The 18,417-nt window shown below is 31.0% G+C and overlaps 1 protein-coding gene across 1 annotated transcript in view; it reads left to right on the top strand.

Moving 5' to 3' along the window:
- The window catches only part of LOC145245981 (dynein axonemal heavy chain 6-like), a 632,504-nt gene that overhangs the window by 65,986 nt on the left and 548,101 nt on the right, over positions 1-18,417 (top strand). Inside the window, exons 2-12 of the mRNA XM_080107771.1 lie at positions 3,030-3,257; positions 5,018-5,215; positions 6,173-6,278; positions 7,536-7,671; positions 8,731-8,878; positions 10,562-10,684; positions 11,436-11,570; positions 14,584-14,710; positions 15,497-15,605; positions 16,220-16,382; positions 16,941-17,185. Of these exons, the coding sequence (XP_079963897.1) occupies positions 3,060-3,257; positions 5,018-5,215; positions 6,173-6,278; positions 7,536-7,671; positions 8,731-8,878; positions 10,562-10,684; positions 11,436-11,570; positions 14,584-14,710; positions 15,497-15,605; positions 16,220-16,382; positions 16,941-17,185 (1,688 nt within the window). The 5' untranslated portion in view covers positions 3,030-3,059. The remainder of the gene's footprint in view (positions 1-3,029; positions 3,258-5,017; positions 5,216-6,172; positions 6,279-7,535; positions 7,672-8,730; positions 8,879-10,561; positions 10,685-11,435; positions 11,571-14,583; positions 14,711-15,496; positions 15,606-16,219; positions 16,383-16,940; positions 17,186-18,417) is intronic.

Here is an 18,417-nt window from a genome sequence, read left to right as displayed (position 1 = left end):
AGGGCAGTGTATGGACTTTAGATTTAGAGGGAAAAATAGGAACTACTTTATCTAAAGATGTTGGATTGTGATGATGTTGCTCCTGTAGGATTTTATTATAACGACTAAATGTGTTTAAAATATCATTCTAAAGTTACATAGCATAGTGACTAATAATCTAGACATAATAAATTTGTATGTGCCATATGTTGTTGCAAACCTACAGTATTTTGGTCTAGAGGGAATTTCTGCAATCAAAATATTATGTAGGAGAAGGAGATATATCTACTATTATATAAAAGGAACTTTGTATGTGTGTGAGTTCGTTCCCTATAGACTCCACAACGGCTAGCCCGAGTTTTATGAAATAATGAACAGGCAGTTTGGACCAAAGTTAACATCTTATACAGCCTAATATGACAAGTGCATTTAGTTTTATTACTACACAATTTGAAAGCACCAGCATATAACATCAACAGTAGGTTCTTTAATATGACAGGGGTGCATTTGAAATAAATGCTTTTGTTTAAATCACAATTGAACCGGTTTGTAAGACAATAAAAATTTAGGAGTTTGTAACATTTGTTGATCATTATTCAATCCCAGGCAACATCGGATCTCCCTGCTAGTATATATATATATATATATATATATATATATATATATATATATATATATATATATATACTCTCTTTTATTTTAAACATTTTCTTATTTTATACTAACTGGAAAGAGAGTATCCTACCAGATGCCAGGCATTCACCTGCTATCTTATACATTCCAAATGAGAGATCTTTTTAAGATTCTAACAGTCCCTTTAAGTGCAATTGTTTGTATCTCTCTTGCACTTGATCCACCGAGGATGTTTACCAGGTAGTTTTGAAAATTCTTTTTTATGAGTTCGGTTGCTTCCATAATTATTGGAATAATGGTGATTCTCCTAAGATTCCACCTGTCTTTTATGCCATACACACGACCTTGGTATTTCGTTATCTTTTCCTGATCCTTCTTTATCTATATACTCCTGAGTGAATTCATCCAGAAAATATCTGGCATATTATTGGTTAGTCCATTCTTCCATTTTGTTGGCAATGGAATGTCTTGGTATATTTTTGGTGACTCCATTGAGTTATTTTCGTAGCATGCTTGTTTTCTGTTTCTATCTCATATAAATAGAGGTACCGCAGTAGCCATGCATGGGGCACACTATCATATGCCTTTTTGTAATCAATCCAAGCCATGTTTAGGTTCCTCTGCCTCTAACTTTTTTTTTTACAAGCGGGTCACCACTTATCAAGGCCCAAAGGCCACTCAGGGATAAGGGTTATTGCGTGTACAGTAATCAATGAGATAGTATTGTAGTAATCATTAGTAGTAGGGGTTTTCATAGGAGGTGATTTGTCAGGAGTTTGTTTATGTTGGACTTGAAGACGTCCAAGTTGTAGTCAGGTGGGAAACAGGCAAGTGGCAGAAGCTTGTCAAAACATGGAGCCTCCCCAAGACGAGAGCCATCCATTTCAACTGATGCCAGATGGGGATCAGAGCATTGATGATGTAAAGATAGAAGCTTGGTTTTGGATGCATTAAAAGTGACCAGCCACTCAGATCAGAGGAGAGAGAATCAGAGAGAACTTTGTCATTTACAGCCTTTGATGTGTTGCCATAGATGGTCGTGTCATCAGCATAGATGTCAACGAATGATTTAAGTATGTGTTTTGGGAGATCATTGATGTAGATCAGGAAGAGAGTTGGGCCCAGGATGGACCCCTGAGGGACTCCAGCATTAATACTGTGAGCCTCTGATTTCTGCCCATCAACCACTACTCTTATGAACCTATCAGAGAAAAATGATTTAACGATTGAGAAAACATTTCCAGTAATACCGTAGCTGGAAATCTTGTGAAGTAGGCCCTTATGCCATACCTTATTGAAGGCCTTCGATATGTCAAGAGCAATTGTCCCGGAAAGGAAACCTTTGTCAAGAGATTCACTAATCCTATGTGATATAACTGTTAGCACATCTGCTGGAGATCTTCCAGAGTGGAAACCATATTGCATGTCACTAAGAAGGTTGTTTCTGTTGAGGTGGTTGGCTACTTCTGGACTACTACAGTCCACAAGGATGGTCTTATTAATCAACAACTGGTCCTTGGTGTCTAAACACTTCCTCCTTCATCCTAATTGTTCTTTTTACTATTTTGTTGTTTATGTCAGGATTTTTGTAATTCTGGAATCCATTCAGCTTTTGTTTTATCATTCCAACTGTTGTCTCTGGCTCTGGCAGGCAAACACTGTGAACCTTGAGAAATGATGACTTAATACTGCGAACAGCTGTCCGATGTATTTTTTTTTTTACACAATGAGCACCTTTATAATGTATCCCTCTCTCTCTTTCTCTTTCTTTCTCTCTCTCTCTCTCTCTCTGTAACCATATTGTCACTCTGTCCTAAAACTGCTAAATCATCCATTTAATAAAATGTCATGTGTCCATGTAAATTAATTGAAACGATAATGATGATGTGGGATACCAGCCATTGTGTGTATAATGAGATACACAGATGACACAAGAATCCAACATTTCCTCCCATTCAGTGGTTAATGGTAGTCTTCAGCAAACTCTGTAAAGTCATTAGTATCATAGTTGTTCTGAAACATCTCATCACACAAAATGTTTTTCACAGATTTTAACTTAAAAAACAAACAAACTGAATTTACTATCAAATTTTGAATGACAATAATGTGTTCTTGGAGAGCTGTCTTATAAATGTTGCTGAACTGTATTCAGCCGCTGGGGTTTGTTTTGGCGAGAATTTAAAAAATCCTCAGACAAGTTGTCCTTGTGTTCTTTTGTGGTGAATGGAATGACTCTGAACCTGGATTGAGCAGTGGAAATGGTCCGACTTGCCATATCTTGGCCTTATGGTAAATCGGACCACTTCTGTCTTTGCCTAACTGGTATAATTGTGAAGAGCTATCAGTCATTAAACAAAAATTGCTTTACAAATTTTATCTTAAAAAAACAAAGTAATCGCTTTCTTTTTCTTTTGCAGCTAATTGTTTCTAAACATAAAATTATCCAAATGATGGAATTTGCAGATTCAACCAATTTTGGCAAGGATCTTGTCTTTGATCAACAGAACTGTGAATCTTCTCAGAATGAGATGCATTCAGTTTTTGGAATGGCAAACATTCAGAGCCGTCAATTTTCAATGAAACAAGTGAGATCCAAGATTCCACGTCTGCCATCAATCAATACAGACGACAAAGTTGAACCTTTAGTGAGCAATTTCATTAAATTTTCCTCTTTTTTATTATTTCATTTAAAAAAAAATTATTTTGAACAAAGATTTCCCATGACTTTGTTCATGAATTGTGGCATAAAAAGCAACACATATCAACTTGGTAAATCTAAGATTTACCAAGTTGATATGTGTGCCAGTTTTTATTTACCAGGAAGTAAATAATCAAGATGTCAACGTTTTTTTCCTGATAAACAAACTGAACTCCTTTTTAAAAACAATTTTATTCTTGGTTAATCGTGTCTAAAATACATTGCTAGGAGAAATACAAAGTTGTTTTTAGAAAAGGAATTCAAACCAAACATAAAATAGATGCGGTCTCTATTCCAAAAATTAACCAACTTTTAAAATTTGAGTACTGCAATTACTGACCCATATTTCTGTGATGTTGCTTGGCATATCCTGGCAGCTTACATAAACCACCAAAATATGCTTAGCACTGATCAAATTTTAAAATACTAGAAAAAACATTTATTGTATTTCCATTTTTCTTCATTGTATTTATACAATGAAGAAAAATGGAAATCCAATAAATAAAAAATATAATATCAATCTACCATATGTTTCATGAATAAATATATTTTTATTTGAATAAAGATATTTTTTTAAGTATAATTTTGGAACACATCTTTTATTTTTTTTGTTGGTATTTTTTATAAGAAGGAGTTTTTTTTTATGTAATTTTCTTTTTTTGGGGGTGTGGGTGGGGGGATGTTTTCTTTTGGTTTTCTGCTCCTTTTTTTCTGTTAGGGTTATGGGGCGGATTATTTCCTGGGGAATATTTTCAGTTGACTGAGGCACAATCACTGACTGCAAAGAGGAATATCCTCTCTACATAATTCGTAGTAACCGTGGTCCCTGCTGGCAGGATGTGTTCCTTTATTATGGAAAGGTTTCGGCATTGCGGTTTAGTACTGTCAATATGAAACCCTCCTTCTTGGTGAAGTCATATATTTGGAAGACTCAGAGCGATTCACTAGATTTATAGTGACTTCTACATTTGTAAAAAAAATTATTAAGCTTTTTTGAGCGAATAAAACTAATATTTTCTTCCAATTTATTATCTGTCGTCTGCTTAGGTTTTCATTGCCTAAACTCACAGCACATTTGTAATGTTATATGGTCAATCTATTTTTCATTGGCTGAGAGTCTTCGCCATATTCTATATAAGCTGCCGGGATATGCCGAGCCAACATTTAGGAAAAAACGGGTCAGTAAATGCAGAAGCAGCAAAATTTAAAAATGCACGTATTGTAATACCAGACTTTTTTTTTTGGGGGGGGGGCTAAAGTTTTTCGTTGACAGTAACTCACTTTCCTTTCAAAAAATTAATTTCTATAATGGAGTGGGTTTCCTAAAATAATTCCTTTACCGAATTCATTCTTTATTCTGAGGAAAAACAATAAACATATTATTAAATAGGTTTTTTCCCCTGACTGACATGCAGACAATTTTTATTTCAATATCAAAATTTCAAAATTTATTGTCCACTTCTCATTAACATTCTTTTTAGAATGTTAATGAGAAGTGGACAATAAATTTTGAAATTTTGATATTGAATTTGCTGTGACTGAAAATATAATATTTTTGCTCGGTACACGATTATTTGTGACTGTATGCATAACACTGCCGCTCAGTACACAGTCAGATTTAGTTAAAAACTAACTCTCATCGCTAATTTTCGATCAAGTTTCTGTTTAGACTTGCCTGATCTCTTTATTTTCCTTCTTTTCCGGTAGTCAAGATTAAACCATTACCAACAGATAAATCGACATCATTCGGGTCGAAGAAAGCATGGAGATGTTTTTGGCTCTTCCAAATTAAACCAACAAATTTCGCAGGATTCTGGCTTGAAGAAATTTAAACCCAATTCAGTTTTGGTCGCTTCGAATAGAGTTGCATCTCCTCTACGTTTGAGTCCATTACAAACCCCAAAGGTAAAGAAGATATTTTTCTTTCTTTTATTTTTTCTTTTGTTTCTTTTATTTATTTTTTAGACTCTAATGACAGTAAAGAAGGTAGACATGTTTACACAGCAGTAGTGATGTGCATAAGTCTCGTGATGACTGTGGAAACTCCCTGATCATATGCCTAAAAGATGCAAGTATAAGTTTTAGCACAGAGAAATATGAGAAAAGGAGATAGTTTGAATATGTTTCCATGCCTCCAAATTTGGATGCCCCTAATCACTGTCCCATTACTCCCTCACTCTGCACACGATTGTGCAGTAGTCAATAAGTGGCAATAGCAATATCAGTAAATGTTCAAAAAAACAATATCAGCAAGCAAAAAAAAAAAAAAAAGAGAAAAGCAATATATACATGTAACAAAACTCGTGAAGTAGATTTAAATTTGAAGTTCCTACATCCTTATTAAAATATCAATGGCATTCATCTGGCGTTGCCTAAGTAGAGATATATTGCTTGTTGGAAAGTTTCATAAAAAATTCAAATATTGTCATGTTTACAATTTTGACTTTAAAAAAATGTCAGAGCGGTGGTTTTCTTAAAAACTACTTATTTTAAATCTTCAAAATACTACTAAAAAAAAAAAATAAATGCTTAAATTTTTTAAAAAGTACACTGCAATATTCTTTGTTTGTATATTTTTACCTTATGAAACAAAGAAAATCGATTTAAAGAATGAATTTCGTTTCTCTATGTTCATTTTTGCCTCTAGTGACAAAGAGAGTTTTTGAAAAATGTAATCGTTATTGAAAAATGTTTCAGCGGTTCATATGTTCACCAACATATTGTAACTGTACTTCAGAAATAGATGAGTAAAGCTTCTATAGCTTTCGTTTTCTTTACAAACTTATTCATTAGAATAAAAAGAAAAATGAATAAAAAGAAAAGAAATTTCTACGTGAGTAAATTCCGTTGCTTCTTTTTCAGGAGGAGCCTGTTTCTGTTTTTGCACCAGAACCCCCGAAAGGAAAACCTTTACGTCAATGGTCAAGACAAAAGAGAAAATCTGCACAATGCTTGAAGGACCAAAAAGGTATAACTTAGAAAAAGAAAAACAATCAAAAGGATTCCTTCGTATTTATGTTGATTCAATCTTAGCAACAATCTGTGATCATGTAAACGATAATAATTATAATAATTATTATGAAAGCTGTAGGTATTATCAAATCATGGAGCAGATTTAATTTCTAAATGACCGATCTTTGTATCTATGGAAAATGAAAAATAAAAAATTAGAAATTAAAAAATAAATTTCAATAGTCGATGGTTAGTTATGTAATCTTGCAAATTTTAGCTTAATCACTCGTATGGCTTCTTGAAACATTCCTCTTGCATTTGTAACAAATGATAGATTAAGTACGTCCTGTTGGTTTTTAGCTAGAACCAAAATATGTCTGCTAATATTTAGCCAAATATATTTGTAAAAACGTAAAATTTCATACAATATATATATATATATATATATATATATATATATATATATATATATATTGATATATAATAAGAATATATATATATATATATATATATATATTATAGGAACAAAAGAGAATTTGAAAAAAAAAACGAAGATAATTGATTAATTAATTAACTGATAACGAATAAGAAATTACATTATTTATTGCATCATCAAATCTTCAAAACCATGAAATACAATGGAGATTATTTTTTAATCCATGTAGTTTCGAGATTTTATACTTTTATCATCAGAGGAAATGAAATAGCCCAGTAATGTAGAAGAAACATTTCTGGATCAGTGTAAAAATTGAAAACTTGAAATTTGCGGTCGTGGAATCTAATTACGACCGAGGGAAAGAAAGTAAACTCCATAAAAAACAAACGCAATTTTTGTATAAACAGTATAAAAATTGAAAACTTAGAAGCTGCAAGCGTTGAATCTAATTGTGGGAGTAGGAAAGGTATAATTTGTAATGAACACACATACTTCAAAGTTAAATCCGGCCAACACATTTTGCTGAAATGAATTAATGTATTATTTAGAAAACTCAGCTTGAATAATTAACCTGTCGTTATTCATCATCCGGTCGAATAAAAGGGTGGCAAGTAATGACCTTTTAACTTGGATTTATTAAAGCGGAAGCAGTTTTTTTTTTGTTTGATTGATTTGTTTGAAAAATATAAGATTTCTCTCACCATCATTGCATAAAATTATTCTATAAAGATTTGTTTGAATTGAGAAAAAGAAAAAGGAACAGAAAATCTGAAAAATAATCAATTTAAATTCTATTCATTAGATAAAAAAACATTTTTCTTCATCTTTTTTTATTAGGTATCCAAATATATGAAGGACAGAGTAATCTCCCTTTGGTTTTGCAAGCAATGAGAGAAATATCCTACCTTGGCTTCATCTATTTAAGTCCAGCTGTTCCGAAATCTTCTGTCAACTATTATTATTATAATCTGAAGTAAGAAATAAAATTATACTATTTGTTGACCTACTATAGACTATTATTTGCTAACAGATGATGTAGCAATTTTGATTTATTGAGTTACTACTTATGTAGGTTAAAAGCCATTCGAGGATAAAGGTCAAGGAGATATATAGATTAACATTTGAATGATGATGAATACTGTGAAAATCTAAAATCTCCACATATCCTCTATTCAAAACAAGTCGAGCCAGAAAACAGCATTTATTCCCCCTTTTTCTGAAACATCACTCATGAAATGTAAGGACTAAAAAGCAAAATAGGGATTAAGCGAGATTTATGAGGATGTTGTGAGTAAACCCAATGTTCAATTTCTACTCTCTTTTACATATGAACAGCAAAAGTATTAACTACTGCTGTTTACAAGATGTAGCGTTTTGGTTCATCTTCACCTTCTTTTTCTTCATCATCATCGGTTAACATCCAAATTGACTTCGAAGCTAATCTATCTCTGGCTAGGTCTTTATTTATCACTCTTTCTTTTAAGTCCATCCTTCTTCCTTCTCCCATGTTTTCCTTGGCTTTCCCCTTTGCAATTGTTCTACATCTACTAACCCAGGAACTATCAGCCATTCTTTCAACATATCCATACCAACAAATTAACTTTCATTGTCCAAGCTTTATCTTCAATACATCATCACATTGCTTACACATGCCTGATAGATTCTTCCCTTTATCAACAGCGGTAATGCACTGCTGGTTAGTAATTAAACCTGTGCCATATTGAATTGAACAGTCCTAGTTCAATGCAACCTTAATTTTTTTGTCGACTCTGGCGAATTCCATGTGTGTTGCGTTTTGCTAACTTTGCATATCTACCTTCATGGATCAAGCTGCTTATAATTTTTTATTATCTATAAAATCGGTTGGAAATTTTCTTTTTAAAAAAATACTCAAATGAAAACCATATTTATTGCAAAACAAATTTATTAAAAAAACAATTTAAGTCAAAGAAACGTTTTTCAGACTGACTCTACTTGTAATATAAGAAGATAATTTTATGTATACTTTTTCAAAATATATTTTATTTCTCAGAGTGGTGAACTATGAGCATATCAATAAGTCCGACTATTGTACAATCAGTGATCAAGGTGTCCTGCGTGTCCGAATGAATGACGAGACAGAATTTTTGCCCTTGGACCAATGGGAACAAGAATATCATTATTTTACGATGATAAGAAAAGTAAGTTTAACAAAGTTTGTTTGAATTATTTGATTGTTATAAAGTGTCCCCCACACCTGCAAAAAAAAACAAAAAAAACAAAACATCCATGAAAACGTCAAAAATGTGGTTGGATTGCAGAAAGGATTGTGAATTTTATTAATGATTCCATGAATGCCCTTTTTTTTTGAGCCAATCTGTACTAATTATAAGGTGGTTCAAAAAATATTAATTATTGAAAGGAAAACGTTACAATTTTTTTAATAGACTCATCTTACAGACATGTAAGTTTTGTATGGCATAAGTTTTTTCTTTGTATACCACCATTTTATGAGAACAGTTCAATAGTTTATAATGTACTTATTCGAAACTCCTTGGTGATGAATCACTGTGGTTACTTACAAATTAATGTTCATAATGACCCTATCCAACATGTCAGGCGAGATTCTCTTAATCATTCGAATGTTATTTTTGAGCACAAGAAACGTTTATTAGCAGAGACTATGTATTTTAGGTATTTCCACAGAAAATAATCTAAAGGGGATAGGTATGGGAGCTGTGGCGGCCAAAATTGGTTCATATGACAAGAGATGAAGCTTTCTTTATGGAAGTAGTGATAGAGGTATTTGTATAAAGTAGTGATAGAGGTATTTGTATAAAGTAGTGATAGAGGTATTTGTATAAAGTAGTGATAGAGGTATTTGTATAAAGTAGTGATAGAGGTATTTGTATAAAGTAGTGATAGAGGTATTTGTATAAAGTAGTGATAGAGGTATTTGTATAAAGTAGTGATAGAGGTATTTGTATAAAGTAGTGATAGAGGTACTTGTATAAAGTAGTGATATAGGTATTTGTATAAAGTAGTGATAGAGGTATTTGTATAAAGTACAAAAGCAATATGGTGTCACTCAATTTCGCTGATAAATCATGTTCATTTGCATGTGTTTCATCCAAGCTCCTTGGCACTGAATCACACTACTTGCTACATGCACATTGAAGTTTGTAATGACCCTTCAAATGTTATCTTACGGTCATGATGTTATTTTATGTCCTGGTGGATTATGGCCGATTACTGTAATTTTCCAAGTTATTCTGTACACTTCCAATCTCCCTGGATTTGTCTAGGATGCACTTTATTTTGAGTCTGTTTGGAGAGTTTCTTTCTAGAAAGTCTCTCCAAAAGTGTTGTTCAGTTTGGATAACCGATTTTGTCTCAAGTAAATCTTGACCCTCTCCATCACAGAATATCTTGTTGCATGAAAAACAGAAGCTACAATAAAATGGATACATCGTTTTAGATCATTTTGTTGTAAGAAATGTCTGCTTTGAATAGATCCATCATTGCATTCAAGAACTTTACTTGATTCCTGTTTTTAATCCATTTCATACAAAAATCTAAAGCAGTTCGTTTTGAGTTCATTATTTGACATAGTGTAATTATATAACACATGAAAAGTGTTGATATGCCACAAAACAAAGTAAAGCTAATAATCGTCTAAAATGATGAGATCTTTGATTTTATATATGAAACTGACGAATATATATTTGCTAATATGAGAATGCTTACGTATGAAGAGGACATTTTAAAACTTTCTCTTTGTTAATACTATAGCAGTCACATATTCTAATTTTATTATTGTTGTTGTTGTTGTTGTTGTTGTTGTTGTTGTTATCATCATCATCATCATCTTCATCAAATTTCAGATTCCTGTTTTTGCAAACTTTTGGAAATGGAAGGCATTCACAGTTTGGAGAGTAAATGTTCGTTTCAAAAAAATTAAAGCTGTCAAAGAATTCTTGAATGCTAATTTATTTATCGTTAATCCAGTTAAGTATCCTTGTTTTTATATGAAGATCGGATTGTTTTTAGAATTTTTATTGAATCTTGTCATAAATATTTTTTGACTTTATTATACTTTTTATGTCTTTTTAGTCATTTTTTAATTTTATTTCTACATAGAATAAACAGAATAAAAATAGCAGTCGATATAACGCATGCAAAAATGAGAGCACTCAAATTGGACATCTTTGTGCCAGACTGCTGCAGATGCAAACGAAAAATAAAACAATGCAAAATTGAACTTTTATGGACCTAGAAGTTGCCGAGTATTCGGGCAATGCAGTAAATCGATTTAAAGAGATCAAGGCATAGAAAAAAAAAATGGAACGTTTTTAGTTGATAACAATCAAATTGGTTATCAAGTTCTGTATTCTCTCACTTATGTCTTAGTTGCATTCCATACCAACGAAGACAGACAAACATGTAATTAAATATTTCCAAATAACGAGTTTGAGTGATTCACCTTACAAGTTACCTGTATGCATCAAAGTGACTTTAAAAAAATGCCCCCCCCCCCACCGTTTTAATGAAAACTTTAGTGGACGGAAATGCAAACCTATTTTAATTTATCTGCATAGATCCCTTTTCTATTTATTTTTCTAGTAAAATCTTATATCAATGCATTTTTAGTATAATCACTTTTCAACGCATTCAATATATTTTTCTAGTAAAATTCTTTTCAATGTATTGTTCTATATGAATATAAAAGATGTTGTAATATAATTTATGTCTTTGCAGTCATTGCGGCCAGCACTTTTGAATCTACGTGAGATGTGTCACAGAATAAGTGACATGAGTCTTTGCAAAGTTGAACGGCACCATACTTACTCTTTAGAAGAATTCAGCAATCTTCAATTCAGTCAATTACAAGGCGTAAGCAATTGCTTTCTCACATATTTCTCTATTTGATAAACTTTACGTTTATATTAGAAAGATGTTTGTTGAAACGAATCTTGAAAGACCATGGTTTTTCCAGACAAACAGGAGAACATAGCTTATGATTGGTGCAGAATTCTGAATTGCTGAATATGAGAACTTCTATGTTAGATCCATTTCGATTTTGCATCTGCAATTCACCATTCATTCTAATCTGATTTTCTACAATCTTTTTCTAATCAACCAAGAAACTCACTGAAATACATTTTTAAAAATCCAACATTAAGTTCAATTTTTAAATTTTTATTTTGAAAGGAAAGTTTAAAAAAATAGGTTAGCTTCATCTTTCTCCATGTGCATTTTTTTGCAACACCATAGATAATTTTTATCTGTTTAATGCGGAATTTATCTGCGCAAAACATAGGTATCCTTTAAAATGCAATGTTTACTCTTTCAAGTAGAAATTCTGTTAAAAAAAACGCTCTGTATTCCTATACAACTAATCTAATATAACTCAACGTCTGTTTTTTGCATTCCCTATAGAAAGAAAAGTTATAAAATTTATATAAAATTTAAAAATGTATTCTTATGTGAAATTTATCGGTGAAGATAATGGGAAGTATTTATAAATATATAAGTTCACCCCCTAAAGTGTCACGAGGACATATTCCTTTTAACTTCAAATATATTCTATTTTGCTGAAATGTATATCATATTTATCAAATTCTCCGGGGAAGACAATATTAGTGCTCCCAAATATCTGTTATCCTTCGACTGACCCACAGGGACAGAAATCCCTTAAAATTTCAAATATCCAATTTTAACGAATTTTGAACCAAATATGTATAAGACACTAATTCAAACAGTTTTCAAACATTTTCGTTTCTTCCGACTATATTATGGTACAGTGAACAGTAATATGGTGTTATGAGCATAGTAGTGATTCTCATTCAATTCTATTAGAAGAAATAAAATGCATATATATATATATATATATATATATATATATATATATATAAAACACACACACACACACACATTTAAATTTATTTATATATGAGGATCAAGAATGATCCACACTTCCAATACTTTATTGTCATCAAAATAAGTGAAATCAACTATTTTTCAATCAAATCGGTTTATTGCTTTGCTCTAGTCAGGGACCCACTGTGGTGCACCAGGAGGAATTTTCACATGCCTCCCCGCAGTAAATTTGTCCACAATTCTCTGTAGCACTGGAAACTTTTATTTAATGCTGTGAATTAAATTTAAAATCAAGTATCATGGTTCAATTGTGCTCTAACCAAAAACATTCATTTCGAACATGCTATGTCTTATCAAATAGCTTACTGTTAATTTTATATTCCAGACTCTTCTGCTTGTGTGGTGATAAAGCATCTCAAATACAGTTGTGATATTAGTCTGTATAAGGTCAAAATTGGACTGTTCTTTCTTTCATCAGATTTTTTCGATACTTATCAAAGGCATTCCAATACAAAACTTATTTAAGAATACTCCCAGACACATAATGTACATTTGTGTTAAATTAAAAACAAATCAACCCAGCTATTTTAGTGTCCATAAGGAACGAACTCACGCCCATGCTCACAAAGTGCCTTATATATATATATATATATATATATATATATATATATATATATATATATATATATATATGAACAAATGATTAATAAAACGTTAAAAGACATCTTGAAAAAGAGTTAAAAACCTCCCCTTATTTTGTATGTAAGTATGTATGTTTTTGTTTAACTTGTATATGTTTTTGGATATGTGTATATATTTATGCATGCGTGTGTGTTTGTATATATATGTATATATATGTGTGTTATTGTATATGTATACATATATGTATATATATTTATATGCATGTGTGTATGTATATACATGTATGTGTGCATTTGTGTGTCTGTATGTATGTATATGTATATATATGTGTATGTGTGTGTGTGTATATATATAATTTTCTATTTTTTTATTTATTTACTTTCATTCTTTTTTTTTTTATATATATATATATAACAGACGCCCAATTTCATAAACTTAGCCATTTATTTGTTCTGATCAGTTTTCTTAATTTAATTCTGAGACTTTCACGTGCATATCTAAGCTGACCTAATTATTAACGCTAATTTTCGCGCTTCTTGTCTGGGTCAGTTTGACCTTGCTTTTCAAATTTTAAACCTTCACCGATTTTCGGGTTGTTTTTTTTTTTTTTTTTTTTTTAAACCTTAATTTTTTTTTTTTTTTTTTAAATTCATCCAGCCTTGACAGACGTGTTTTTAAATATTCTCTCCAGTGCTTTTCTTTTAATGATTTGGAATTCATTCCATTTGCGCTTTTTTCCAAGGAACTCTGCCTTTTGGATTATTTTGACCATTTGGAATTTACCCATTGGATTGAAATTTTAAATTCGACCGTTTTGGATTTTACCATTTTTGGATTTTTACCCTTCACCGGACTATCCATTCATGTGAAATCTTTTTATCATTTTTCTTTTGCCTCCTGTTCTCCTTACCTCACCCTTTTTTCTTTAACCAAGTAAGATCTGTGACTTACTTGTAGTTTCATTAAATACTTTTATATGCAAAATCCTATCCTGCATTTTGCTAATTCCTGCCCTCTGATGAGAAGGAGAGTATTTCTTCGAAACTCCGCGGATTAAGGACTATCCACTTATCTTGTGTTTCCTTTTTTAAAATTAAATATGTTTTTAACTCTTTTTCAAGATGTCTTTTAACATGTTTTATTAATCATTTGTTCATATTATAAGCTCTATTTCCTTTTCGGCTTTATTGAGCTTTTACATCTGGCTGAGTTTATTTTACTTGTAAATATTAACTCTTTAATATTTATAATATATTTTAAGTTTACCATTTTGATTACCTTGGTAAACTTATTGTAGTTTTATATATATATATATATATATATATATATATATATATATATATATATATATATATATATATATATATATGATTTTATTTTTAAGGTTGCTGGGAAGTTGACCACATTCAGAGATCTAGTGACAGAAGTTGTACGAACCGCTTGTCGCACGGCACTCCTTGAAGCAGGTTTCATTCCAGACGATTATTATTTTGATGGTCTTGAGAAAAAAGGTGAATCTTGTTTTTGGCTTTTCTTGTTGCATGAGTTTTTATAATAAACTAATATTTTCAAATAAACGGGCAGATGTATTTGCGTATTTGTAACGTTTGCTTGAATGTTATTCATCTAAATGAATGCATGCAAAAGTTGCACACATTTTTCTCACTGTAAAATCAAAGCATTTCAAGTAAATTCAAGTAAAATCAAAGCATTTCAAGTAAATTCAGTTTTACACAATACACCATCTTTTTTTGTATACTGCTTATATGTGGTATCGGCTGTAAGGTTAACTCATTTGCACATTGTTTATGAATAAAGACATTTTATTAACTATTATAGCCACAACCTATAATTCAAATATATCATATTTGCACTGTATTTGACATAACATAGTCATTTAGAAACCAATTAAGCAAACTTTCTTGAATTTCAATTTCTTGCTCAGACTTAAATTTTATACATTTTTATACATTGAAAATCATGTAAAGAATTGTGATCAAATTACAATAAGGATTCTAGATAGAATCTTTAGTATTGATTTTAATCTTCTAAAGAAGACATAAAAGTGATGTTAAACTGTTCGGGTAATTATTTTTACCTGTCCTAGGACAAGTATTTTTCTAGTGATCTATATAATAAGCCATTTTTATCCAGTCAGACAATTTTGGTGTACTTTTGATGCATGAAACAAAAAACAAAAACAAAAAAAACAAAAACAAAAAAACAAAAAACAAAAGCAAAACAAAAAAACAAAACAAAAACAAATGTTTTTAAAACAAAATGACATTTTTTTCCAGATGCTGATCAAATTCCTCAATATGACTGCGACATATTTGTTGAAGCTCCAGAAAAAATGACTTATACAGAACAGGCGAACAAACGAGCTCACTGCAGGAGATTGGCATGGTTTGTTGAATGTTTTTGAAATTACGTTTTAGTTTCTTGATAGAATTCTTGATATGCTTTTATAAACTAAAAAGAAAATGAAGAATTTCCGTTTTTCAAAAAAAAAAAAAAAAATTCCAACTTTTAACAAATGATTTGTTAGACATATTTGTACATGTGATTAATTTAAGTTATAGTCAACAAAGTTTTTAAAATTTGCTCCATGAAACCAGACTGAATGAAATGACATTCTTTTAAAGTTCTTTATTGTATTTATTTTTTTTTTCGGTTTCATTTTCTGCTTTAAATTATCTTTTCTTTCTTGATATTGGATAATCAATCTATATTATCTAAGCGTATTGAATCAAGAAGTAGATCCTTCCTAAGGAATAAAAGTCTCAAATATTTAACCAATGTTTTTTTATTTTATTTTAATATGTCCACTATTTAGACTTCATAATCAAACTGTTTTATAATTTTTCTTTCCTTGTGACTGATAGTTCTCTCGATCCGACAGACAAAACGTTGATGAATATATAACTTGGTTTGTTCTTTTTTTATCTGTCAATCTCGTCGGAATATTCATTCTCATTATATATATATATATATATATATATATTCTTTTTACTTTCCAGTTTTATCCGTTTGGCTGATTATTTAATAGTGAATACAATGCATACTTTGGCTGTCAACTCTGTGACAACATTACTGAACAATCTGAGTGAGCATCTTCAACAAACACCAACCTTGGAAGAAATCCTTAAATTACAAGACACTGACAACCAAACTACCCAGCCAGTAAGTTAATTATATATATACTAGTTGCATGTACCCAGCTTTGTCTGAGTGGAACGCTTATGTATAATTGACTAAATCAAAGTATGAATGCTACTTTTAAGAGAATCCTAATTTTGTTTTGTGTGTATGTTTTAACAAAAAGCATATTAACCATGTGTCTGGAGATTGTTATATAAGCTCGTTTTACTTTACAATATAAAAATAACAGCAAGTTCTTATTATTCTTATTCGATTAGGCGGATCTCTTTTTATATATGCAATAGTTTTGTCGATATTAAAAATGATTACTCAAAAGTATTTAATTAAAAGGAATGAGTTAATAAATTTGTATAAAAATTACCAAAATGACAATATCTATTTATATGAATAAATAGAAAAGTTTTGGTCTTGTGTTTACAACAAACTTATGAATAAAATGTTTATTATTTAAAATATGTTTCACACATTTCAAATAGCGAATTTTGTGAAGTAATAGTGAGTTAAAAATCCAGTTAGTTTATACATAAATAAAACACAGAACCATTTGGAATGTTGAATTTCAATAATTTTTCTTTCCAGGCAAGTAACAACCAAGTCATATCTCAAACACTGCCTTCTTTGTTGGATGAAGAGGATGGAACAGCAGGCAAGAAACATGTGCCCCTGTTTCTTACAGAGTTTATTCTAGAACCGAATCATATAAGCTTTCAGCCTGACTTGAGAACATTCCAGGAAAACATCAATGAAGTTATTCGACAATTCCAAGACACGGTTCTTGGAGTGGAGAACCTCATTCCAGATAGTTATTTTGACGCGTTTACCAAGTAAGAGCATTAGAATTCATTTGACAGAAATCTGTGGGAGATTATGCAGTGATTTAGTATTAAATAAAGCAATAAGAATAGATTTAGCTCAGGAAATGGCATCTTCGTCTCTTCTAACTTTGCTCCCTCTTGTAGAATCTCGTGTGTTTATTCCTTCCATTTTCTCCAAAGAATCTACAAATTCTTCATATTCTATTTGTTTTCTTGGACCAAGTTGAAATAATTATACTAGCAGCTGAAACGAACGGGTTTATCATGGCACTACTAAAATGTCATGTCTTCCTCAACACAAACAACATGCATTGACTTGTCCACAGAATAGCAGTGTAACATTAGCATGATAGATTAGTTTTAATCCACAAAAATTATCCATTGTTTGCTTCATTGAAAAAAACAGCCATTCATCACTCCTTGTGTAAGTAGTTGGCTCATTTAATAGTGACGTCTAATTGTAAAGACAGTCATAGTGGTAATTTGATAGCCAAACTTTTTGTGCCTTTCTCTTTATAGCCACAACGATGTAATAAAATAAAAGAAAACACTGATACATATTTGCGAAATGGTAGCCTTATGTGAGCTTTTCTTTGCTTGCTTGAAGTTCAAGTATGATCCTATCGACATGCCCCTGCACTGGCTCATACGATGAATGGGGCACCTTCTAGTGATGTTGTCTCAACGAACAGCACTTATCTTGATAATTCAACAGACTAGATGAATTCTTGTTCAGTAAGATCAATCGATCACCATAAAGATAAACTAACTGGTCAATTGGGGAAACAAAAGTTAATGTTCTTTACTTTTTTCCTATCTCAACGTTTGAAAGATAAAAGAGAACTTTAGTTGAACACTCAAATATCTATGATTCTCATGAAGAGATCAAGTGTTTGCCCCCAAAAGGGATTCTTGATTTCTGAGAATTTACATTGACGTAGAAAAAGAAAAAAGAGAATGATTTTTGCTGATATATATATATATATATATATATATATATATATATATATATATATATATATATATATATATATATATATATATATATGGGTATTTATGAAAGCTGGTAGCAATGCAAAAAACTGGAATCGTGTCCATTCCGGTTTTCTGTATTGCTATCATAAATACTCACATATTTATACGTTTATATTTATTTCTTACAAAAGAAAAGAACAATTATAAGTTGTAAACAAACTTTTTTATTACTTTTATTAACTTCAAACAAGGCATATTGCCACTGT

Source organism: Euprymna scolopes, chromosome 23 (genome assembly GCF_053919585.1).
Source record: "Euprymna scolopes isolate OS-2025 chromosome 23, ASM5391958v1, whole genome shotgun sequence".
NCBI lineage: Eukaryota > Metazoa > Mollusca > Cephalopoda > Sepiida > Sepiolidae > Euprymna > Euprymna scolopes.
This window is presented reverse-complemented; position numbering and strand designations above follow the sequence as displayed.